Source organism: Homarus americanus, unplaced genomic scaffold, assembly GCF_018991925.1.
Source record: "Homarus americanus isolate GMGI-L3 unplaced genomic scaffold, GMGI_Hamer_2.0 scaffold57965, whole genome shotgun sequence".
Taxonomy (NCBI): Eukaryota; Metazoa; Arthropoda; class Malacostraca; order Decapoda; family Nephropidae; genus Homarus; species Homarus americanus.
Window position 1 is genome coordinate 5,358,163 of NW_024725031.1, and position 25,343 is coordinate 5,383,505.

A 25,343-nucleotide genomic window follows, 5' to 3' on the forward strand; every position below is an offset into this window, starting at 1 on the left:
GATATACTCGACTGGAAGACTTAAGGAAAACGCAAAAATAGAACTTAATATACCGGTAATTTATCTATTTAATTATTTATCTCCTCTTCCTCCTTTTACGTGATAATCTTTCTTATATCTTAATAATTAAATAAATAAAAATCACTTATCTTTATACAAAACTCTAAAGAAAAATAGTATTAGTTAATTTGTAAAATATAAATGCGTACTGTAGGTTTGTAAATAAACACGTAATTGACTCCTGGAATCGTTAATAAAATAGAAAATCGGAGTAAATGAACAAATAAGAGATTTGATGATTAGGTGAATAATGAACGAATTGGAAATAAAAGATAATAATAGTATGAAAGAGAAAATACATTACGGATATTACCTTCAAACCTTTGATCGTGAAGATTCTTGTTGAGGTAAATTTTATAGTTATTGGCCCTTGCAGTTAGTGGCGCACGGAGTTAAATGGGGCTGAAGTTAGTGGTACACGGAGTTAATAGCGCTGAAGTTACTGGCGCACAAGTTAAAAATGCTGAAGCTAATGGCGTTGACGTGTGTGGTGTACGGATTTAATGCCACTGAAGTTAATGGCGCACACATATTTAATGGCACTGGTTAGTGACACACTGAGTTAATGGCGCTGAAGTTAATGATGCACTCAGATTTAATGGCACTGAAGTTAGTGGCGCACGCGTATTGGCGCTGAAGTTAATGTAGCACATAGTAAGCGGCACTGAAGTTAGTGGCATACGGAATTAATGTTGCTGACTTTATTGGCTCACGGAGTTGATGGTGCTGAAGTTAGTGGCTCACACGGAGTTAATAGTGCTGAAGTTATTGACGTTACAGCGTATATCACCACAAAGAAACCTCCCCCTCTCCCTCCCACTCCAACTCCCTTTCCTTCCTCCTCTTCCCCCCCCCCTCACTCTCACTCCCACTCGAAAAAAAATAAATATATACACTTACAGTCGAAGCCATTAAAATCAAATATTCAACAAATGGCACGATAGTTTTTCGATAAGCGCCACACACACACACACACACACACATTTCCCTCGACACCCGAAGCCAGAAATCACCCCTCCTCCTCCTCACCATAACGACACTCACTTCCTGCGTCTGACCTCACATGTACAACCAATACACAATAAATCTTGCTACGATGACTTCCAGTGTTGATAGTAAACTTTTATTATTGAATGGTCCTACTTTGGGAGAACTTTTAAAGGGGGAGGAAGAGGTAGGTCAGACCTTTAACATTTGCTAGTATGGTTGATGTTGTTTTCGTTTAGTGGTGTTGTTTTTGTTGTTTTAATGGGTTTAATTGTATACAGATATGGGATTCTTGCTGTTTTGTGTGTATTAAGATATTGATTGAAATACTAATATATGTAAGTTAATTGTTTGTGTATTATATATGTCCAGGGTATATTTGGTTAAGTTAAATGTAGAGGTAGGGTTATATGTGGGTTTGGTTAGGTTAGGTAGGATTGGTTAGGTTGTGTTTGACGGTGATTTGGTTAAGTTAGCAGGATGATTAGTTTGGTTAGTTTAGTTTAAATTAGTGTAGTTTAGGTTACGTTAGGTGATGGGTAGGTTTGATTAGGTTAATTTGCAGTAGGTTAAGTTACTGATAGGTAATGCTAGGTCAAGTGACATTAGAAAAGTTTTGGTTAGATAACGGGTAGGTTAGGTTAAATTAATTTGAGGTAGGTTATAAGTAAAGGATAGGTTATGCAAAGTCAAGTTACATTTGATAAAGTTAGGTTGTCTTGGGATTTACAGAATTCCCTGGTAAAGTCAACCTCTCCTAAAAGGAAAGCAGTTAATGGATATCCTCGTTTAATTATACAGAAGGCGATTGTTGCCATAAATCGTTTTCGTCATACTGTTGTCATTAATCATACATAACATGATTGTTGCTATTAATCGTTTTCGTTATATTATTGCCATTAATCATACATAAGATGATAATTGCCATTAATCGTTCTCGTTATAGTGTTGCCATTAAACATACATAAATGATTGTTGCCATTAATCATACATAAAATGATTGTTGCCATTAATCATACATGAGATGATTGTTGGCATTAAACGTTTTTGTTGTATTGTTGGGGAAACTTTCGTCGTGGCCCTCGACATCTCCAAAGCATTTGAAGAGGGTATGGCACAAGTCTTTGCTTTCTAAACTTCCCTCTTTTGGTTTCTCTCCCCCACTTTGTTTTCTAATCTCTAGCTGCCTTGAGAACCGATCCATGGCAGTTGTTGTCGAGGGATCGATCTCTCGCTCTTTCTCTCCCAATAGTGGTGTCCCACAGGGTTCTGTTCTTTCACCTACTCTCTTCCTTCTTTTTATCAATGATTTACTTCACACTACAACTAATTCTATCCATTCTTACGCTGATGAATCTACTCTTCACTCTTCTTCACATTTTACCCTTCCTCCTAAATCTCAAACAAGATCTGTTTCTAGAGCTGGTGTCATTACTTCTATCAATGCGGATCTGTGCAGCATCTCTGAATGGGGAGGTACAAACTTGGTTAAATTCAATAGTAATAAAACTCAGTATTTACCAATTACACTTTCTAAATTAGATGATCTCCCACCAATTACATTTCAGGACGCTATCATTCTGCCAAATTCTTAAATAAATATGCTAGGCCTCACCATTTCCTCCAATATGTCCTGGAAATCACACATTCTTAATATAGCTAAAGCTGCCTCCCGAAAGTTGGGAATGCTGTACAGTACAGCTGCAGTAACTGCTTCACTCCTGAGCAGATGCTCCAAGTATATAAGGGATTCATTCGTCATAACTTGAAATATTTATATCCCTAAAACCAAATAAAAAAACCCAAACATATCGTCTTGTAATATTCAATGACAATACTAATAATGGATGCCCCTCGAAATCGAGGATGGCCGGCCCAAGGGCCACCTAGGCGTGAATTTGTTTAAGATGTAGAAGCTGTCACTAACACAACAACCAAGCCCTAAGTTAACGAGTTGCATAGCCCAGCGTCAAAGAACAGTCTAGGAAGACCGGACAACTCGCCAACTGTACAGGCTCACCATTACCTCGAAACATGATCCGCAAAGCGATTACCATCCAGGTGGACAGAGGCAAATGGCGTAAAGAATTTGCCCATAGTTTCACCCTGCTCCGGGATCGATCCCGGGTCCACTGGCTTGCGAGGCGAGCATGCTGACCATTACACCACAAATCTCCTGGCAATATCAATTTTAAGGCAAAGTAGAAAGAAGTAATGGAGAAATAATACCTTGAAAATTTAGAATGGGGTGAAAAGGGGTGTAAAGGGTTGAAAAATTTGAAGGGGTAGAAGGGAGTTATGGGGCAAAAGTTTGTGTACATATGATCCTTGATTGATGACAGGAATATCATAACAATCGGCCAAAATGAAAAGCACCTACACCTTAAACTAAACTCCCGTCTTAAATGGACCGAGAACGTAGTGAACTGATTCAGGTTTATAATGGGATTGTAATGAGATATTCCAATGTATAATCAGGACGGCCGAAAGCCTGCCTCTGCATGATCAGCTGACTGTTCGGGAAACGTTTCCAGGGTTTGGAGACGATTGGTTAATTGCTCAGAAACGTTTCCAATTATGAAGGTTGGAGCTCCTACTTGATCAGCTGCTTCCTCGAAGACGTTTCTGGTGATAGACATTATCACCTGGCTGCTCAGAAACGTTTGCAGACTTGATTACTTTAAAACATTCTCACATAGTTGTTCAGAAACGATGCCTACATGATTAGTTATCCGTTCGAAAATTATCAACTTACAGCTCAGAAACGTTTCTTACAGAGCCAGTTAACTCCTTAGAAACGTCTCCATGGACACTGACTACACACTGGGGATCAAATAACTCCCCAGAAACGTTTCTTACTAGACCAGCTGACTAGTGAGAGTTAAAACCAGTGATGTGATATCGGTAACCTGACTTGATCGGTCCCCTGGGCCCCTGCTGAGACGGTGATTGGGTTGGTCTACAGCGATAACTTCAAAAGACTTGTGGTCAGTTATAACCATTGTTGTCATGAGGACGTCGAGGTCAAGATACTCTCACTCGTTATAACTCCAGCAAGATGATACCTTCAGCTAGGACACGGGGAGCCGAGGAGGAGCCGTGGTAACGCCTATAGTGTTATACTCCAGTCATGGGCCGGGGCAGCTCTCATCACGGTGAATTAAACTCAAGGAGGACATAATGCTTCGTGGGGTCAATTGGTTGAGGTCATCCACTTTGTACGGTGCAGAGTGGGTTTGGTAATAATAATAATAATAATAATAATAATAATAATAATAATAATAATAATAATAAAAATAATAATAATAATAATAATAATAATAATAATAATAATATAGTTACATTCTTATATGAGAACCAACTATCACTATACTGTACTATATTTACTAGTTAGCACATGAACTCATACCATGATTACCCTATACACATTCAGGTAAGTGCAAGCAACGTGTTATGATTAGTCGAGTCATGTGCATCACATGACTCGACTAACCAATCATGGGATTTTCGTATCAGTGTTGTGTTATGCATCACGCTGGCGGTGGAGGTGACTGGGCAAAGTTTAAGTTATTTAGAAGCTTTTTGTGACGGTAACGTGTGGGGAGTGTTACCTGAGTTATACATAGTCTGTCTGTCTATCTGCCTGTCTGCCCCTGATGTCTTTTACCATCTGTCTGTCTGTCTCGTCTGTGACTTGTGAAAGTGTTTTGCGTATTGCATAAGTTAATATGTTTTCAGTATTAAAGGAATTTTAAATCCTATTCAGATTATTTCACTGTGTTCGGTTAAACGCTTTGTAATATTCATTCCCTCCAAAAAAAGCTTCACTGGAATGTGTGTGTGTGTGTGTGTGTGTGTGTGTGAAAATATAATATAGAGATTTCACATAATCTCTAAAAAGTTCAGGCATTTATTGTAATCGCTGCGATCGTCACCTAACCTGAAAGTGAAAGTGGGTCCCATAGGCATGGCTGCCCATTAGGGACAGTGTGGATACAGCACACTGTATACTAAACCTCCGGTACACAAGGAGGCAGCATGACCGGCACTGCACTCGACCGCCTTCATTTCACCAAGTTATAAACTTAGGAACCCATTTACAGCTGGGTGAAATGGGAGCCCCCGGTGATAGAAACACTGACCCCTGAAACAGGAGGCGACTGCTGTGTTATGGTAGGGTAGGGTAGGGTAGGGTAGGGTAGGGTAGGGTAGGGTAGGGTAGGGTAGGGTAGGGTAGGGTAGGGTAGGGTAGGGTAGGGTAAATTAGGATAGGTCAGGTCAGGTTAGTGCTGCTGTAGATTAATACAATTTTCCGTGTTCCTTAGACTTGTTGAAAAATAATGCCAGCGTGTAATGTTCCAGCGTGTAGTGTTCCGGCGTGTAGTGCTCCAGCGTGTAGTGCTCTAGCATGTAGTGCTCTAGCATGTAGTGCTTCAGTGTGTACTGTAGTAGTGAGTGATGGAACACCTCTGACTTGTGTTCCTGTGACCAGATGCTCCAGGTTCCTGTCCCGAGTGCGGCGGCGTTTACCATAATATAAACATGTAAAAAAAATATTTATCTATTGTATTAAAATTTCTTCCTCCTAAAACAAAGTAAATAGGATAGTAAAAACCTCGCCGACTTTCTCTTCAAGAACGAAACATTTTTTTTCTCTTAAATGAAATGTGTTGAAAAATTCCAAATTTAGTGTAAGTGAATTTCAACCTCTATCCTAAAAAAAAAAAGCAACTTACATTACATCACGAAAATAAATAAAATAAACACCAAATATCCTAAAAGTGCGACAATTTTCGGGGTTTCATGAAAATTAAAAAAAAGAAAAAGAGGAAGAAGCTAATAAACCCGACGTTTCAATCTCCCCAAACTGAAGAACAAAATCACTACTGAGTTCCTAAAATAACGAGGATTTTTTTTTTTTTGGTCGTATCGTTCGTGGATCCTCTTGGTTAAACTCTGCGATAAAAATCCGGCTTAGCAGCTTGTATCCAGCCAGGGAAAAACGCATCTGACGTCGTTGTTGGTAAAATGTGAGATAGGAAGAGTAGGAGGAGCAAAAATGATGTGGAGTTGACGGAGGAGGAAAGAAAGGGGAGGGAAGGAGTAGGAAGAAGAAGAAAGGAAAGAGTAGGGAGGAGGAGATGAAGGAGGGGGAATGAAGAGGAGCAAAAGGAAGAAAGGAGAAAGACAGGAGGAGAGGAAGGAAGGGGAAGGAGGAGTTGACGAAGGGGAAGTGGGAAGAGAAAGAAAGGAAAGAGAGAGGAAGAGGAGGAGAGGAAGGAGGGTGAGGAGGAGTGGATAGAAAGGAAACAGGGAGAAAGAAGAGTAAGAGGGAGGATGAGAGGAAGGTGGAGGAAAAAAAAGAAGAAGAAATGAAAGTGACAGGAGAAGAGGAAGGAAGGAGTGGAGTGGAGGAGAAAGAGTGAAGTAACAAAAAATGATGATGAAGGAGGAGGGGGAAGAGGAAAAAGATTAAAAAGGAAGAGGGAAGGAATGGGAGGATTAGCGGTTGAAGGAGAAGGAGGGAAAATAAGATGGTGATAGATGGAGGAAGAGAAGGAAAAGAGAAAGAGGCGGAGGAAAGGTGGGGGAGAGGAGAGAGACGAATAAGAGAAAGAGAAAGAGAGAGAGGAAGAGGTAAGAAAAGAAGGGGGGAGAAGGAAGAAAGGAAGAGGTACCAGAGAGGATGAGGAGGAGGAGAAGGAAGGGGCAGAGAGGAATAAAGAAGGGTAAGAAAAGTAGAGAAAGGAGGAGGATGAGGTTAGAAAGAAAAGAGAGTAGGAAGAATAGAAGGAGGAGGAGGAGGAGAGGAAGGATGAATCATAAATGTATTGATAGATGATTGATGAGTGTTAGTCAGGCTGTTTGTTTGTTGTTGTTTGTTTACAGTGTTTGTGTATCTTTGTTCTCTAGTCTCCTCCTCTGTTCCTTTTCCTCTCCCTTCTCCTCCTCTCCCTACTCCTATGCATCCCCTCTTCCCCCTACCCCCCTCTTCTCTTCCCCCTTATCCATCCTCCCTTCCTCCCCTATTCTTCCCTTTACCCTCCCCTATCCATCCCTCCTCCCTCTTCCTCTCACCATCCCTCTCTCTCCTCCTCCCCCTAACCACCCCTCTCTCTTCTCCTCTCCCTATCCATCCCCTACCCACTCCTCCACTAGCCATCCCCCATCATCCCCCTACCCATCCCTTCCCCAACCCCCCCATCCCCAACTCCCTATTCTCTTACCTAAATAAATTCAATCTAACCTAACCATTCTCTCATCCTCACTCTCCCCATCCGCTGACACACGCTGGTGATTCCTATGATATCTCCCCAGAGAACTTCCTCACCGGCGGGGCGATGACACATGGGAAAATAGCGCCGCCAGTCACTTGTTGGGGTCGAGTGATGGTAAAATGTGTGTTGGGTGTGGATATTATTGCTCTTGAGTTTGTATTGTGTATCAGGAGTTATGTTTAGTGGGTGACAATGAATAATGATGATGATAATAATGATAAAAACAATAAGGAAAACGATAAAAGAATATCATTACTACTACTACTACTAATAATAAGAAAAATAACAACACCAACAAAATAATCAGTAGTAGTAATAATAGCAATAATTAGTCAAGATAATCGATGTCATACGTGGCTTCAGATTTTGATCCTTTGAGTCATGACAACCCACAAGACGACCAGGTCATAATACAACATTAAATCCTTTTAAGTTAGTCAATGTTTTAGCGAATTTGTTACTTTATGATAGAATGGCTCTGTTGATTCAGTTTACGTGTTGAACCAAAAAATAATATAAATGTCTAACTAAAACCTGTAAGACAATGAGATAATATGGACAAGAGGAAACCAGATTTTTTTTCGATGTTTGGAGGTTGGAGGAAGGTGCGGTGGGCGGCTTGTAAATTTTCTGTAGTTTCCCACCCAAGAATTTCGTTTTCCTTAATATTAGTGTTTACCCCGAACAGCTGAAGGTAGAAATATGTAATTATCGTCTCTCTCTCTCTCTCTACCAGCATGTCTCTTCTTTAATACTAGATTCACAGGCTCTACGTAAAGCCGAAGTTAAAAGCCGAGTCATAAACGCTTGGCATAAAACACGCGTGACACATACGTTCCCTCATTTGTTTAAGCTTGATGAACGGCGAGCGAAGGGTAACGCAAATACTGCAGTAAAGAAATATTCGTCAGCTGAGATAATTGCTAGGAGAAATATTAGACAGGAGAACTAGTCAGTCAGATGAAATATTCGTCTGTAAAAATAGTGCTCAGGAGTAGTCTTCGGTAAAAATAATAGCCAATATAGAAGACGTCAGTAAGAATAATGTGGCAGGAGAAATTGACGTCAGCAGATATTGTCGTCAGTGGGAATAGTCGTCAGCAGAAGCAATCGCCAGCAGAACTACTCGTCAAGAGAAACACACACACACACACACACTGACACACACCAGCTCTATTTGCTACATCTCCTTGACTCAAATTTCAACAGAATTGACCAGAAATAAAAATCCTGGACTTTTTGCATCCGTTCTGAGTATGACTGAAATTGTTATCCTCGCTGTATCTAGCTTTTGTCTGTAAAATTGTCAATCTTTTGGGGGATAGCTTGTGTAAAAACTGTTAAACATGAGTTCAATTTAATTTTTCAATTTCAATATTTTATTCCTTGATAGAGGAACCGGGATCCAAGTGCTGTCACTAGGTACCCCTGTACAATAACACCAGAAGCATCTGGCAAGTGTCACAAGTATATATAAATATTATAAAGGGGCTTACTAAAGCCTAAGGAAGGAAGGAAGGGTATTCCTTCAACACATCAATATTATTTACATAATATCTGGCCAGTATGGGGAGGATCATCGTGTCTCCGTCAGGGGGTCGTGGAGTGGTGGTCCAGCAGGCGTCACGGAAGCGTTGTGTGTGGGGACATCTTAGGAGGAAACATGAATTGGCTATTGTCTACGTTAGGCCGCTCTTGAAAAAAAGAAAGTCTCTCATACACCAAAAACACCATCAGTCAAGTCAAGAAGGTGAAAATGAGTCTAAAAACAACCAAAATATGTCCCATGTGCCTATTGGCCGGTTTAAGACAACATAGACACACCACTCTGTTTACTGTGTCTTCAGTTCGTAAGGAGACACTGTGACCGGCACTGCACTCAACCACCTTCACTTCCACAACTGCAAAATCTAGGTACTAATTTACATCTGGGGGACCTGGAAGTGCCCCGGGGTCAAACCAGCGACGTTTAGGTAAGGAGACAAACACTGTCCCTTCTTAGCCACTGCACCTCTCCTCTGACGAGACGAAATAGCTCAAAATGCGTCTGGGAGAACGCTGATCTGTCTATGGCAAACTTTACGAGCAGTTATACTCAGCATCACCCTGGTTAGGTCTTTAGGTTAAGGTTAAGTAAGGTTGGGTTAACTCAGTTGGGTTAGGTTAAGTTAGTTTTGGCTAGATTCATTTACGAGTAGTTTAGATTAGAACAAATTAGGTCAGGAGAGGTCTGGAGGTGTTCAAGCTTGGGCAGGTAAATAATGACCTCATTACACCCAACTACTTTATGGTGTGGCAGGAATAAGAATTTTAATTAGAAGAGGGAGAACTTCAGCTAATTATTGGCCATAAAAATACTTATGCAATAACGTAAGTGTCGACCTCCCTCTATTTGTTCTCTTTATCAATATACCTGTGTAACTATGTATGGACTGTATATCTGTATATCTTTTGGAAAGTTATAAGGAGCTTTACTTTATTTCAGGGGAGTTATTGATAAATTCTTGGCCAGGTTAGTTATTAAGGTATACGAGAACATATTGATGTGAGAACACTATTGGATACTACTATTATATTTGATAACTACTACAACTACTACTACAACTACTACTACTACTACAATTACTACACCTACCACCACCACTACTACTACTACTACCAGGAGATATAAGAAGACACTTAACTGGCTGAGGGTAATCTAAAATACCTCCCCCCCCCAAAAAAAAATGACATCCAAATTGCTCTGAGACTCTACCTACAGTAAACTAAACACATTTACATTTACCATTAGTAAGGGATTTTTTTTTAACAGAACCTTTGTTGAGTTGAACTTTCTTGAACGATGAGGAGGATGTCCTTTCACTAAGCCTCTTCATCACCCATGCCTCTTCATCACCCATGCCTCTTCCCCACCTCTGCCTCTTCATCATCCATGCCTCTTCATCACCCATGCCTCTTCATCATCCATACCTCTTCACCACCCATACTTCTTCACCACCCATGCCTCTTCACCACCCATACCTCTTCGCCACCCATACCACTTCCGTACACCTCTTCAGCACACGACTCCCCTTATCAACATGCAGGTGGGCCAGTGAGTTGTCCCCCCCCCCCCACCCGGCCTGGCACGAACTCTCGCTGTTGAACTGATATCGTTCATCCCACACAGGCCGTCCGGGTGGAATAGTACTCGCTGATGCCACCCCTCAAACAGCCTCCAAACACCAACATTGAACCCTTCTCTTCCTCGCTTTCCCTCCCCACTCTTTTTTCTCTCTCTCACCATTCACATTTCTCTCTCTCTCTCTCTCTCTCTCTCTCTCTCTCTCTCTCTCTCTCTCTCTCTCAACATCCACATCTCTTCCTCCTTTCCTCTATCTGTTCATCTATCTCTCCCTCTCTACCTCCCTCTTTTTCTCCTTTCCGCCCTCCCTCCATTCATTCTCTCTCCTTCTTCCCTCCATCCTACCTTCTCTCCCTTCATTCTCTCTCCTTCGCTCCTTCCTCCTTACCTCCACCAATTTCCTCTTTTCGTCCCTCTTTCCTCTCCCTCCATACATCTCTTATTCCCTCTCTCCCTCCCTCCCTCCCTCCCTCCAATCAAGCCATCTCTCTCTCTCTCTCTCTCTCTCTCTCTCTCTCTCTCTCTCTCTCTCTCTCTTTTTCTCGCTCCAACCACAAATTTTGCATACAAGATGGCTGACCTAAAGTTTCCTTGTCAAAAGTCAGGACCAAATTCTCCCAAGTTACCTTAAGTTAAGTTAAAAGTTTCTTCTGCTAACTAAAGAGTGTTTGAGGCAACATTTGGCAATCACGATACAGTCTCAACGTAATCTAGACGCCATTTTTATTCTCAGTTCCCTGGTTGTATGATTAGGTATGATAGTTCGGGTGTTTGTATGTTGTCTCTAGTTAGGGTTAAGGGGATGATCTTATTTACGATTCTCTGAAACTTTTACTCTTGTTTGTAACCTGTCAAGGGTTGTGAGTAAGTAGCCTTCGATAACACGTAAGGTAATTTTATGTTTAAGAGTGATGGATGGATGGATGGATGGATGGATGGATGGATGGATGGTTTGGGTGTAAGGGTGGATGTGTGTGTGTGTGTGTGTGTGTGTGTGTGTGTGTGTGTGTGTGTGTGTGTGTGTGTGTGTGTGTGTGTGTGTGTGTGTGTAATAATAGATTGAGAGAGATAATTTTATAAGTTGATAGAGAATGTGAGGTAAATAGATAATTTACTAATCAGAGAGAGAGAGAGAGAGAGAGAGAGAGAGAGAGAGAGAGAGAAATACATTTTTGTCGCTCGGGAACCTCGCGACACGAATACTAAGCAATATGGCGGCAAGTTAAAATTCTGAAACACTCGTACATTTTCTATTTGATTTCGCGAGTTAACCCAATGCCCGTCTATCTTGATGGCTTAGTAACTGACTGACTGACTGATAACGTTTTGACCGCGTGAGGGAGTTTTTTCCCTCTTCACCTATAGACGTAGGACTAGCCTCACATTAACCAAGGAACGAATGACTCAAATGGTCATCTGTGTTAAATCGTAAGTATGAATGATGAAAACTTTGTGAGCACGTGAGTCTTTGTGATATTTTGACGCCATTTTGCCCACCAGGACAGAAAATGACTGTTTGGTGAATACTAGAGACAACGTTGACAAAGTTAAAATTACCACACTAAATATTGGGAAATCCAAACTAGGGGAAATTTAACGCCAGAGCTTTTAATTTAGTTTTTTTTTTGCAAAATATTGATTGGTATTGCAAATTAATCAACACCTGTTTTTAAGTAATTTATAGCGAAATATTTCACCTTCCCATTTACGGAATAGTTTGACTTTGTTGATGGTATTGTTGTTATTGTTGTTGTTGTTGATGTTGTGGTTGCTATTGTTGTTGTAGGAGTAGTTATTGTTATTGTCGTTGATTATGTTTTTGTTGTCGATGTTGTTGTTGTTGAAGTAGTACTAGTTGTTGTTGTTGTAGGATTAGTAGTAGTTGTTGTTGTTCAGAAACAGCAAGTCCTTCCTCATTGTGAAGCCAGAACATTATGAACGGGCAATGGAGGTGTTCGGTGGAAGTGAGGTCAAAATAACCGAGGAAGGCCAAAGACACCTAGGCGCAGTAATCGGCATGACGGACTTCAAGACCAAGTACGTAACGGGAAAGGTGAATAAGTGGGTTAGGGAAATCCAAGCCCTGTCTGATATTGCGAACACAGAGCCACATGCAGCTCTTGCGGCATTCACCCTTGGAGTCAAGCATCGCTGGAATTACCTGATGTGCACTATCCCTGATATCAGACCCCTCCTCCACCCTCTGGAAGAAGCTATCAGCGTTAATTTTATTCCCAAATTAGTGAAACGCCTTCACTTCAACCCCAGCAGAAAGATCACACCTTGCCCTACCACCGAGACTGAGAGGAATGGGATTGACCAATCCAGAGGAGCTTGCTGCCACCGAACATCAAAACTTAGTTAAGCTCACGGCAGCCCTCACTGACCACGTAATAGCTCAGAACGCAACAGGTGAGGTGGATACCAGTGAAGTAAACAAGATTCGAAGGTCCATTACGAAAGAACGACAGCACGGCCAAAGTGATAAGTTGCAGCAACTGATGCTGCAAGTACAAGAGAATTTGAAAACAAAAAAGTAGCTATAGCGCAGGAGGTGGGCGACTCGAACTGGTTAACTACATTACCGATAAGGGCAAATGGTTTCAGTCTCAATAAACAAGAATTTACAGACGCCATTGCTCTAAGGTACGGTAGGTCAGTAGAAGGTTTGCCATCCCAATGCGTGTGTGGCTCTCCCTATGACGTCGATCACGCCATGGTGTGCAAGAAAGGGGGCCTCATATGCATGAGGCATGACGAAGTAAGGGATCTCACAGCAAATATGTTGAAGGAAATATGTCGTGATGTCAGGGTAAAACCGACCCTCCTTCGATTGGACGGTGAGAATTTCCAGCATTGGACTTCAAACACATCCAACGAAGCCCGTGTTGACGTCAGTGCCCGAGGATTCTGGACACGAGGACAGCGAGCCTTCTTCGACATCAGAATTTTTTATCCCATGGCTACATGTCACTGTAACTTAGCTTGCGATGCTGCACACAGGAGGAACGAGAACGACAAGATAAGAGCATATGAGGAGAGAATTCAGAACGTTCATCAAGGCAGCTTCACTCCTCTAGTGTTCACAACCTCTGGTGGGATGGGACCCAGTCCAAGATGCTTCTACGCCAGATTCGCGGAGGTGCTATCTGAACAGAAGCAGCAGCCCAGAAGTTATGTTACAGCCTGGATGAGATGTTGACTGTCCTCTCTCCTTAGGTCTTCTTTGCTATGCCTCAGGGGAAGGAGAGCATCGGCCCCAAAGCCGACAACAGCTGCAGATATTGACTATGAGGTAACAGTCACTGAATGCCGCATAGATCTGCGGCTCAACTAACTCAACACAGCCAGGATAGCTACTTATGTATTATGATATTTAATTTTAAGGCAATAAAATGGCGGCGAAGGTGTGGCAATTGGGGGAGGATGGAAGCCATTTTGATTAAAACAAAAAGTTGTTGTTGTTGTTGTAGGAGTAGTAGCAGTAGTTGTTGTTGTAGGAGTAGTAGCAGTAGTTGTTGTTGTAGGAATAGTAGTTGTTGTTGTTGTTGTCGTTTTTGTAGGAGTAGTAGTTCTTGTTGTTGTTGTAGGAGTAATTGTTGTTGTTGTTGTTGTTTTCGTTGTTGTACAAGTAGCAGTAGTTGTTGTTGTTGTTGTTGTTGTAGGGGGTAGTAGTAGTTGTTGTTGTTGTTGTTGTAGGAGTAGTAGTAGTTGTTGTTGCTGTTGTTGTTGTTGTCGTTGTTGTATGGGTAGTAGTAGTAGTAGTAGTATAGTAGTAGTAGTAGTAGTAGTAGTAGTAGTAGTAGTAGTAGTAGTTGTTGTTGTTGTTGTTGTTGTTGTTGTAGGAGTAGTAGTAGTTGTTGTTGCTGTTGTTGTTGCTGTTGTTGTTGTCGTTGTTGTATGAGTAGTAGTAGTAGTAGTAGTAGTATTAGTAGTCGTAGTAGTTGTTGTTGTTGTTGTTGTTGTTGTAGGAGTAGTAGTAGTTGTTGTTGCTGTTGTTGTTGCTGTTGTTGTTGTCGTTGTTGTATGGTTAGTAGTAGTAGTAGTAGTAGTAGTAGTAGTAGTAGTAGTTGTTGTTGTTGTTGTTGTTGTAGGAGTAGTAGTAGTTGTTGTTGCTGTTGTTGTTGCTGTTGTTGTTGTCGTTGTTGTATGAGTAGTAGTAGTAGTAGTAGTTGTTGTTGTTGTTGTTGTAGGAGTAGTAGTAGTAGTTGTTGTTGTTGTTGTTGTTATTGTTGCCCTGCCATGTTCCCCATTCCAAAAATAATATAAATAAAACATGTTCAAAGAAATTGACTTAAACTTCACAATTGCCAGGGCGTCACTAGGGCTTGTCACTCTAGCCCGGGAAACTGTCACGAGATCTGTCATGCATATTAATAGTGAGTAATATACAATTCAGATTGCTTTTTACCTCTGGAAATATTATCTGCTAGTCGGCTACCTATGTCAGTGTGTGTGTGTGTGTGTGTGTGTGCGTATCTCTCTCTCTCTCTCTCTCTCTCTCTCTCCACCACGGGGTGTCCTCACAGTTAACCGAAGCAATTTACTACTCTCACCCACTGGCACGTCCCTAGTCCTTCCCTTAAGAGGTATTTTAACCCTTACCGTCCTGGCCATTAAGGCTGGAAATGATCAATCGGCCACGAAACCCAGGCGATAGATTGATATGAGTCCACTTAAGGTGTTAATAGATTGTTCTGAGGGCCGTAATTCAGTCAAATCTATTGGGAGGAGGGAGGGGGTGGGGGGGTATGTATTGTGGTGTGGTCCTGCGAGGGTGGATGGTGGAAGGTGGAGGAGGGGGGTAGAGGGTCGATGGGGGGAAAGTGGAGGATGGAGAGTGAAGAGGTAAGGAAAGGGAAGGGTGGAGAGAAAAGAGAGAGGGGGAGGGTGGGGAGAGGTGGGGAGGAGGAAAGGTGGAGAGGGAAAAGGGAAAGAGAGGGAAGAAGGAGGGAAGGGGGAGGGATGGATGTCTCAGGTTGTAGGTTTTCATTCACTCCCTCTCTGTAATTCCTTCCTTCTTCTTGCCCTTCTGTTTTCTTTCCTTCCTTCTCCTCCTTCCTCCTTTACTGTCTTTCTTCCCTCTCTTCTTCTCCCCTTCCTTCAATCCTTACAGGTCGTTTGTTCTTCCTTCTTTCCTTTCCCTCACCCTTTATTCCTCCTTTCTTACCTCCGATCCTCATTCCCTTTCCTCTTCTTTCTTTCTCATCCTCCATCTCACCCCCCTTCACTCTTTCTTCCTTCCTCGTCCTCCTCTCTCCTTTCCCTCCTTCCTCCATTCCCTCCCTTAATCTCTCAAAGCTCTTCCTCCCTCCACCCATCCCCTCCACTTTAACAGAAATTGACTTTCAACTCTAATTTCCTCTTCTCTCTCACTCCTCCCTTCCGTTCTTTCCCTTCTCTTCTCTCCGTCATTTCTCTCCACATTTCATGACTTTTGGATGTTTGTTCTCTCCTCATGTTATATTTTTTTATTACTTCTCTTTTTTATTTTATTCTTCATTCCTCATTTCTTTTATTATTTATTTTTTCACTCTCATTCGATTTCACTTGTTCTCTTTCGCTGGAGTGACACACATGTGCGCGCACGCACGGACACACACACACACACACACACACAAACACACATGCACACACGCATACGCACACGCACTCATACACGCTACACACACACACACATACAGTCACACCTACACACATTTACCCTACACACACACTCACACTACACACACTCACCCTACACACACTCAAACTTACACACACACTCACTCACTCTACACACTAAATAATAATAATAATAATTAATAATAATGGTTGCCCCTCGTGTAACGAGGATGACCGGCCCAAGGACCTCCTAGGAGTGAATTTGTTTAAGGAGTAGAAACTGTCACCAACACAACAACCACACCCTAAGTTAACGAGCTGCATGACCCAGTGTCAAGGAATAGTCCGAGAAGACCGGACAACTCATCAACTGCACTGGCTAACCATTACCCCTGAAGCTCCAGGTACCAATTTACTGCTGGGTAGACAGAGGCAAATGGCGTAAAGAAGCTTGCCCATAGTTTCACCCTGCTCGGGGATCGAACCCGGGTCCACTCGCCTGCGAGGCGAGCATACTGACCATTACACTACAGGTCGCCAACACGCACCCCTACACACACGCACCCCTACACACACGCACCCCTACACACACTCACCCCTACACACACTCACCCCTACACACACTCACCCCTACACACACTCACCCCTACACACACTCACCCCTACACACACGCACCCCACACACACTCACCCCACACACTACACACACCACCCCTACACACACTCACCCCTACACACACTCACCCCTACACACACTCACCCCTACACACACACACACAGTACATGCTCTCACCCAATCATACCATCTATACACCTATCAGTCTCACATGAATTCAATTTTGAACAGGGAAAAATGTTCACTTGCCTCCTGTCAATGGAGTATTTCCCTACTGCTGTGATGAACCTACTGGCCTGAAGCTGACAGTCTAACAGTTTCAAATTGAGCCTTAAACTTTGAGAGTCACCGACCATCCACGACTAGCGGGGGGCTGGGGGGCGAGGTGGAGGAGGAAGAGGAGAAAGGAAGAGGAGCGGGAGGAGGAGGGAAGAGGAGGAGGAGGTGGAGAAGAAGGAAAGGAGGAAGAGGAGGGAAGAGGCGAGGGTGGGAAGGAGTGGAGGGTGGAAGGGGGAGAAGAAGGGAGGAGGAGGAGGGAAGAGGCTAAGGGGGAGTGGAGGATGGAAGGGATGGATAGTGGAGGAGGAGGAAGAAAGGGATAGAGAGTGGAGGAGGAGGGAGAGAGTGGAGGGTGGAGATGGGTGGCTAGGGGGGACTGGAGGGAAGGAGGAGAGGGAAGTGAAGGTGATGGGAGGGGAAGGGATGGAGAGTGGAGGAGGAAGAGGAGGGAATGGATAGAGAGTGGAGGAGGAGGGAAAATGTGGAGGTTGGAGGAAGGTGCTTAAGAGGGCGAGATAGTGGGAAGGAGGAGGTGGCAGTGAAGGGAGTGAAGGAGGAGGGGAAGTGAAGAGAAGTGATGAAGACTGGAGGAGGAGGGGTGGAGGGATAGACAGTTTCTCCACTACAAAGTCAGACTCACACTGTTAATAGGATCACTACAGTCTTACCTGTCCATCACCGCTCACGTGAATATCAGGAAGGAAATCAGATCCAAAACGTTGATTCAGATACTTTATTTGTCTTAAAACATCAGCGACGTAAACAACAATACCCAGTCATAACACCTATGATTACATCTACCACAGGTAGCGACTGGCTGACGGGAGAGACTTATCTACCGGGTGACCGAACGTTCTCATCCAGCAAACGACGCTCAAAGTCAATGCTATAGTATACTCCATATTAAACCTTCTATAAATATTCATTATTACAATTATTACTTATTCATTGACTGAGTTGTATGACTCAGTTACTTACGTGGCTCATACTAAAAATACATTGAGCATTGGACCTCAAATAATTACTCGCCGATAGAGCCACTGAGTCAGCGAGTCACTTTGTAATAGTCAGACTAATGAATACTATCCGGTACAGGAAGCAAATATTGCTTCACTGGAGATAGTTTATGGCCACAGACTCATCCTCAGATATATCTACTACACAGGACTCACACGTTGACTCACTGACTCAATAATCATGATGAAGAACTTCATAGCAAGTGCATGAGCCACTTTAGTTAAATATTTTTTTTCACAAACGATACTTAAAAATCATTGACTGATTCACGTTCATGACTCACTGACTCACAGATAACACCCTAGAACTAGTGACTCACCCTCACTCATTTCAATTACAAAAATTACATCCAGTTGAGGAGAAGGAGGAAGGAGAGAGGAGGGAGGGAAGGGGGGAGGAGGGAGGGGATGAGAGGAGGAGGGAGGGGAGGGAGGGAGGCATGAGAGGAGGAGGGAGGGGAGGAGGGAGGAGGAGGAGGGAGGAAGGAGAGGGGAGGGAGGGAGGGAGGGAAGTTTACTTACTCAATGACGATTCATTTCATAAATTAACTCACCCCGTCACTCATAGATCACATCCACCAAAAATCACACTTATTAAAGACACTTGGGCTACTTATGGACACTTATAATGATGTTGTAAAGTAAAAGAATATAAGCGTAAGTCGATGAAAAAAAATTGTCTGTTATGAACGTTGTGTTTTGAAAGCTAATAATCATTTTTCGAATTGTTGGGAATTTCAGTGACTAACCTGTTGAAATTTCCGTAAACAAACAAAACACATATTTATTTCGTGGATTTAAATGATTTTTTTTTAAACAGCTCCCCAAAATGTATTTATTTACTTAAGGCAACTGAGAGGTAGTGTGTGTGTGTGTGTGTGTGTGTGTGTGTGTGTGTGTGTGTGTGTTCCTTCTCCAATTCCCGTTCACATATCCCACAAACACAACTACTCTCTATTTCCCCTTCAATGTCTCCATTCCTTCTCCAACACCCCTATACCTTCTCCAACACCCCTATACCTTCTCCAACACCCCCTATACCTTCTCCAACACCCTCTATACCTTCTCCAACACCCTCAATCCATCCTCTAACACCCCCAATTCCTCCTCCAACACCCACAAATTCCTTCTCCAACACCCTCAATCCATCCTCTAACACCCCCACTTCCTCCTCCAACACCCACAATTCCTCCTCCAACACCCTCAATCCATCCTCTAACACCCCCACTTCCTCCTCCAATACCCACAATTCCTTCTCCAACACCCACAATTCCTTCTCCAACACACCAAATCCTCATCCAACACCCGCAATTCCTCCTCCAACACCCACAAATTCCTTCTCCAACACCTTCATTCCTTCTCCAACACTCCCTCCTCGTAAAAAGCTCCACCACAAAGGTATTTCTCCACTCTTAAGCCATCTTGGCCTGCCGAGTGAAACCCAATACATAAGTCTCTTCACTGTGGAAAACATTTATTGACAAACCAATTTTTATGTTACTGTTATTTTTCATATCTTAAAGAGTCCTGTGTGATTATGATACGTGATCTGGCCTGGGAGAAAATCGATCTTTTGCTTTTCTGTTCGTAGTCTCTCTCTCTCTCTCTCTCTCTCTCTCTCTCTCTCTCTCTCTCACTTTTATTTTCTTTCAATTCTTTTCTCTTCGTTTTTATTTTCGCTCCTCTCTCACTTTTTTTGTCTCACTTTGTTCTCGTTTTCTTTCTTTTTGCCTCTTATTTGTTTCTTATTTCTCTCTCTCTCTCTCTCTCTCTCTCGCTACAAGAAAGTCTAATAGGTAAATGTCATTCACAGGAAGATATTCCCTCAAAAAATATACATCTTTATGAGCTATATAAACAACTACTAACTTAGGAAGAGGTAGTGGTGGTGGAGAGTTGTAAGAGGAGGAGTCTTAGGAGTATGAGAAAGTTGTGGTGGAGGTGGTGGTGGAGGTGGGGGTGGTGGAGGTGGGGGAGGAGGAGGTGGAAGAGTAGGAGGAGTTGGAGGTGAGGAGGGGCAGGTGGTGGTGGTGTAGTAGGAGGAGGTTAGTGGTAGTGGTGGGGAGGGCAGTTGATCCTAATACCAGGTGAGAATAGGTCGTGTGTGTCATCTTCCAATATTTACCTGGTGATATTGGCGTCAGAGATCAATACGACGAAATATATAAGGATCATTATGTGGCAGAGAGAGGCAGAACAACACTGGGTTAAGATACACTCACTCACATACATACATACATACATATTTACATACATTCAGTTATAGGAGGTTGTACACACACACACACATACACATACACACACACACACACAAACAAACAAACACAGAGTAATGATTATTTTTCTTTTTCTTCAAACAGTGTTCATCACCACTGCTGTCAATACGGGAGAACAATTACCATTTGTCTAGGAAGGAAAATATTCACAATGGTTAATTTACCGACTCGCTTAAACCTAACAAGTGTGAAAAATAGTGAGGAGGGTGACTAAGGACTCGGCGGCGCCAGTACTGCACATGGCTATAAGGACTAATTTTCTTGTATAAATGTCAGTGAACCTCGCCAAGAAACGATGAATATATTAAATAATTTCTAATGAAGAAAATAAGTAAGAAATATATACTGAAGATAATAAGGAAAAATAGAAGGTTTAATAATAAAATTTTCTCTCTGAGATTTGGTGAAAAACAGTTAAGTAAATCTGTAACGAGCAGCTAACTGTTTGTTGAACTATAGTCTGTAAGGTTATATTAAGTGACTGTTGAAATGGGCCCCAGTCATAATGGGTAACAATACTAATGGTCAGGGTAGGGTAGATTGGGGCCCATCTGACCGGGGCCCATCTGACCTGGTCCCGGTGGTGTGGTCAAGGTATCACCCCCTCCACCATACGCTTCGCAGTGCCCACCTGTCGCAATGAACGTATACCTACAGTATTTAACTCTCCTCTAATTATAAAACAACCTAGTCAACCAAACCTTATTTAGGTTATTTAAATATTAGAATATATTAAACTCACTTACGAAACCGAAAATATCTAAATAACTTACGTTCCTCGATACATTGTTAACGAAAATTGACGGTTATTTTGTTGTGTTTACGATAACTTTGGTCCACAGGGTCAGTACTTGGCTGTGTTGAGTTTTACCCCGGAAGTCTACCAGAAGAACAATATTATATGAAAAATTGGTTCGTGGTTTCATAGCTCATGTTCGAGGTTTCACATAGCGGACATAAAGTGCTCACTGAACTGTTTCGTCCAAACTTCAACTGCAGTCGAAACTTTTTACGACTATTTAAGAACTAACATGAATCACCTTACCTGAAGTATGTGAGAGTCAATATCCAAAAGCAGTTCAGGTGAGCTACACTCTATCGACTTCGTTGCGCTGAGTCAAGATTCAGATGTTCCCAAACTGTTTCACTGATGGTTCGTTTCACCCGAGACTGTGACGGCTCCCTTTGCTATATTCACTTCAATGTTATCCTGCCTCATATTAGTGGTGCACTATTCCCTAAATCTATCACCAACTGGGTATGTCAGTTGGTTGCAAGTGTGTACAGGTATACTGCTCACGTACTGTTGGTGCCCTCCACTTGTCAACACACCCCTACAGCACCGCATGTTCACTCGCCAAAGTCTTCCACTCAACTCCCACACGTAACCCAACACCCCGTGAGTACCTGATCACTGTAGTATAACCACTCTCAGCAACACAACCTCCACAGTTAAGTTTTAGTTGTTGTAATGTATTTTCAGCTGTACAAATCTATAATATTTACTTAATTGTCATTATTCTTATAAAATATCCGCTCTTTAGCCAAATAGTAATTAATTAAACTTACGGACTTAAAACTCTGTTAACAAGTGCAACACTGAAGGTGAAGACTGTACTCACTCATACGTCCACCAACAACAAACGTAAAGAATTTGTTTTACAACCTCGCTGGTAAGATCTGTATTGCTCTGAGTGTGTGTGCGTGTGTGTGACTCTTATTTATTAAACCTCCTGTGCTTATTTGTGCAGCAAGTGACCACCAGAGAGAGAGGCGATGTTCTGTTGTTCAATATATATATATATATATATATATATATATATATATATATATATATATATATATATATATATATATATATATATATATATATATATATATATATATAGTGGAATAAACAGTTCCCTTATACATAGTTTTCCTGATGAACATAATATACGTTTTCCTATCTTCCTTTTTTGATGGAACTAATTTTTACAGATTTACCACCTATGCCATTTTCCGCCGTAATAGTCCACCTCCATGTGATCATTTCAATATGTTTGGCATCAAGTCTCCACGCTGATGATCCACCATCTTTATATCCCTCAGTTTCAGAGTGAATTATACCCACGAGATTATATCAGTTTGTGTTCTTCTTGTACTCCCCTTTACGCCAGGCGCTCCAGATCACTGCGATAATTCGACTAACACTGTCTGCTCTTATCGTTTCGTCTCGCTTCATTTACATCTCCCGAGTCGGTCACCAGTCGTATAGGGTGAAGGACTTGTACTCGTCTTAGAGTTTCAGCCTCTCATGTTCACCTCACTACTCTCAGCACGAATCAAGATTATTTGCATATCAGACAGAGACTGAGGGAAGGAGGGAGGGGGACGGAGGGGAGAAATAGGTTGGAGGTCAGGGTCAGAAGGGAATGGTGAAGGAGGTGAGGGAGACAAGGAGTGGAAGAAGTAGGCAGAGAGTAAGGAGGGGGAGGCAGGGGAAAGGGAGTGAGATAGATGGGGCAGTGGGAAGAGAGAGACAGTGCTCGAGGTGAGCTAAGCAGGAAGGGAGAGAACTAGAAGGGAGTGGAGGAGGAAGGGAGACAGGGGGACACATAGGGAGGGAGGGAGATAGGCAGAGTGACACATAGGGAGGGAGGGAGATAGGCAGAGTGACACATAGGGACGGAGGGAGGGTGTCCCACTAACATCTTACAGTATAAATTCAGCACCAGTAGGTTTCAGTCACCTTTGTCAGCTACAACATATAAGTCATAGTTGTTCCTCTTAATTATATATATACAACTCATCTCTATTTCTTAGTCTGCTTCGTAAACAAAAAAAAATAATAATACACATATTTATTTTGTAAGTTACACAGGTAAATGGACCGTCACGGTACAGTTAACTTCAATGATATGCTTAAATTTCTTAGAAATTCTTGTGTCTTGAAGAAAAGAAGTCTCCCACTGAAATGTCAAGTCACAAATTCTGTCGAACTTTCAAGACAGAATCTGTCTATTTTCGCACTCCCCATGAACCGGGGTTAAGAAAAGTGAACTGTTCATACAGTCACTTTTGGAGGAGAAGGTAAACTACATATTTTTTTTCACCTACAGTCACTACCAACACAGAGAACAAAATTACCAAGGTCAATATTTAACATAATCACACCAAGGCCTCTGTCTGTTAAACAATCTTAGTTATTTCCTTTCCGTGGAGGCTGCAGATTGTGTAACTTTTTTCTATTCTAATATTGCCTCATTTTCACACCGAGGTCACACACAAGTACAACTACTCGTCTTTATAGTGGCCAAGGTCATGTAGGATTAACTTCACGCTACAAACAACAACAGTTAACACATGATTCTCACTTTTAGGTCTTGTTTACATCATCACTGGCAATGTCAACAAACAGATAAGCCCCTTGAAGTCCCATCCCTGAAAATCCAGGGTCCTATTAAAGCCTTTCACTGGTTCTCGGGGTCTTATCTTGCTAAGGCTCTGTACCACTAAGGTTAGTACAGTTTGATATAACACTTCTGTAAACAACATTATGATAACACAAGAGAACATCGTAACATCTAACACTGTTTTTGTTCTCACAGGTTTAACAACAAAACATCACTCATGTGTGTAAACCCTCACAAGAACAAAGAAACGTTGGTCCAGGAATGTACACAAACGTTTGTTACACCCGCACAAGAGAAACGTTCGTCACAACAATTCACAGCAACTTGGAATTCAGCCCGAGTTCCCCATCGGGCGACTTAATTAAAAGTTCATTTGTAATGCTTGAAGTCGCGGGGTTTGCCGAGGCTTAAGCTGCTGCAGTTATTACTGCAATCACCGCAGCTGCTGCTGCTGCTGCTGCCGCTGTTCGTCTTGATTATAACTAAATTTGATACTTGACTGCAGCTGTTGATGATACAGCTGCTGAAGACGCCTCTCTGACTCCTGCTGGCCACCTCACTAGACGGAACTCTCCTTGTGCATGTGAACCACAGGACCGACGGAAACTTCGTGGAATCTATCTTCTCTGGCCAAGTACTCTGGACTCTTGGCCACCAGGTACTCTGGACTTTTGGCCACCAAGTACTCTGGACTCTTGGCCAACAAGTACTCTGGACTCTTGGTCATCAAGTAATCCGGATTCTTGACCACAAAATATTCTGGATTTTTGGCAAAAAAATCGGGATCCTTGGCCACCAGGTACTCAGGTGTCTTGACCAGGAAGTCGGGGTCCTTGGCCAGGTAGTCTGGGTTGAGAGCTACGGTGGAGGAGGAGGCGCGGGAGGATCTGGAGGAGGTCGTCTTGGAGGTGTTGGTGCAGATGGAGGAGGGCGTGGAGCACCTGCCGAGGGAGTCCACCGAGGCCAAGGGCGCAGACCTCTCTCTCAGGAGAACGTCTGTCTCCAGGGCTGCCACGCCCGACTGTTAGAGGAGAGACAACAAGGATCAGTGTTGTTGTTGTTGTTGCGGTGTGTGTGCGTGTGTACGTGTGTGATCGTGTATGAATCCTAAGTTACTGTGTGCGTGTTTACGTACGCGTGTTTGTAAACTTGTATACAAGTGTGTGTGCTTGTATCTTTAATATTTCTTTTGAAATGTATAACAGTCACAGACTAACATATGTTTACATATTTCAATAGACATCTATGAATACATACAGTATATCAACACACGCACACACACACACACACACACACATATATATATATATATATATATATATATATATATATATATATATATATATATATATATATATATATATATATATATATATATATATATATATATACACCTTTGTAAAGCATTATTTTCACAGGCGGAAGGGTAATTAAAGTAAAGCCACTTGGGTAATTATACTTACTCCTACTGGGGGAGAAACAAGTCTTAATTTTTGGGAAAAATCCATTCCCCAAAAGCCTTAATAATCGAGTTACGGGAAAATCTCTACTTGAGTAAAATTGCGGCTTCCTTTTAAATAAAAATCCCTGCTGGAGGAGACAAATCCTCTTGGTGTAATAAGACTGCCCAGTTCTCTTGGTAATTTTTTTTTCTTGGGAAAAATTCCAATTCTAGGAGAAAATCCTTAATAAGGAGAGAAAGGACGCG

General features: G+C 42.3%; 1 protein-coding gene across 1 annotated transcript in view; it reads right to left on the reverse strand.

The window, feature by feature from the left end:
• Positions 1 to 23,068: 23,068 nt before the first annotated feature.
• Positions 23,069 to 25,343, reverse strand: part of LOC121864676 (protein turtle homolog A-like) — a 94,182-nt gene continuing 91,907 nt past the window's right edge. Inside the window, exon 15 of the mRNA XM_042363827.1 lies at positions 23,069 to 24,656. Coding sequence (XP_042219761.1) covers positions 24,195 to 24,656 — 462 coding nt within the window. The 3' untranslated portion in view covers positions 23,069 to 24,194. The remainder of the gene's footprint in view (positions 24,657 to 25,343) is intronic.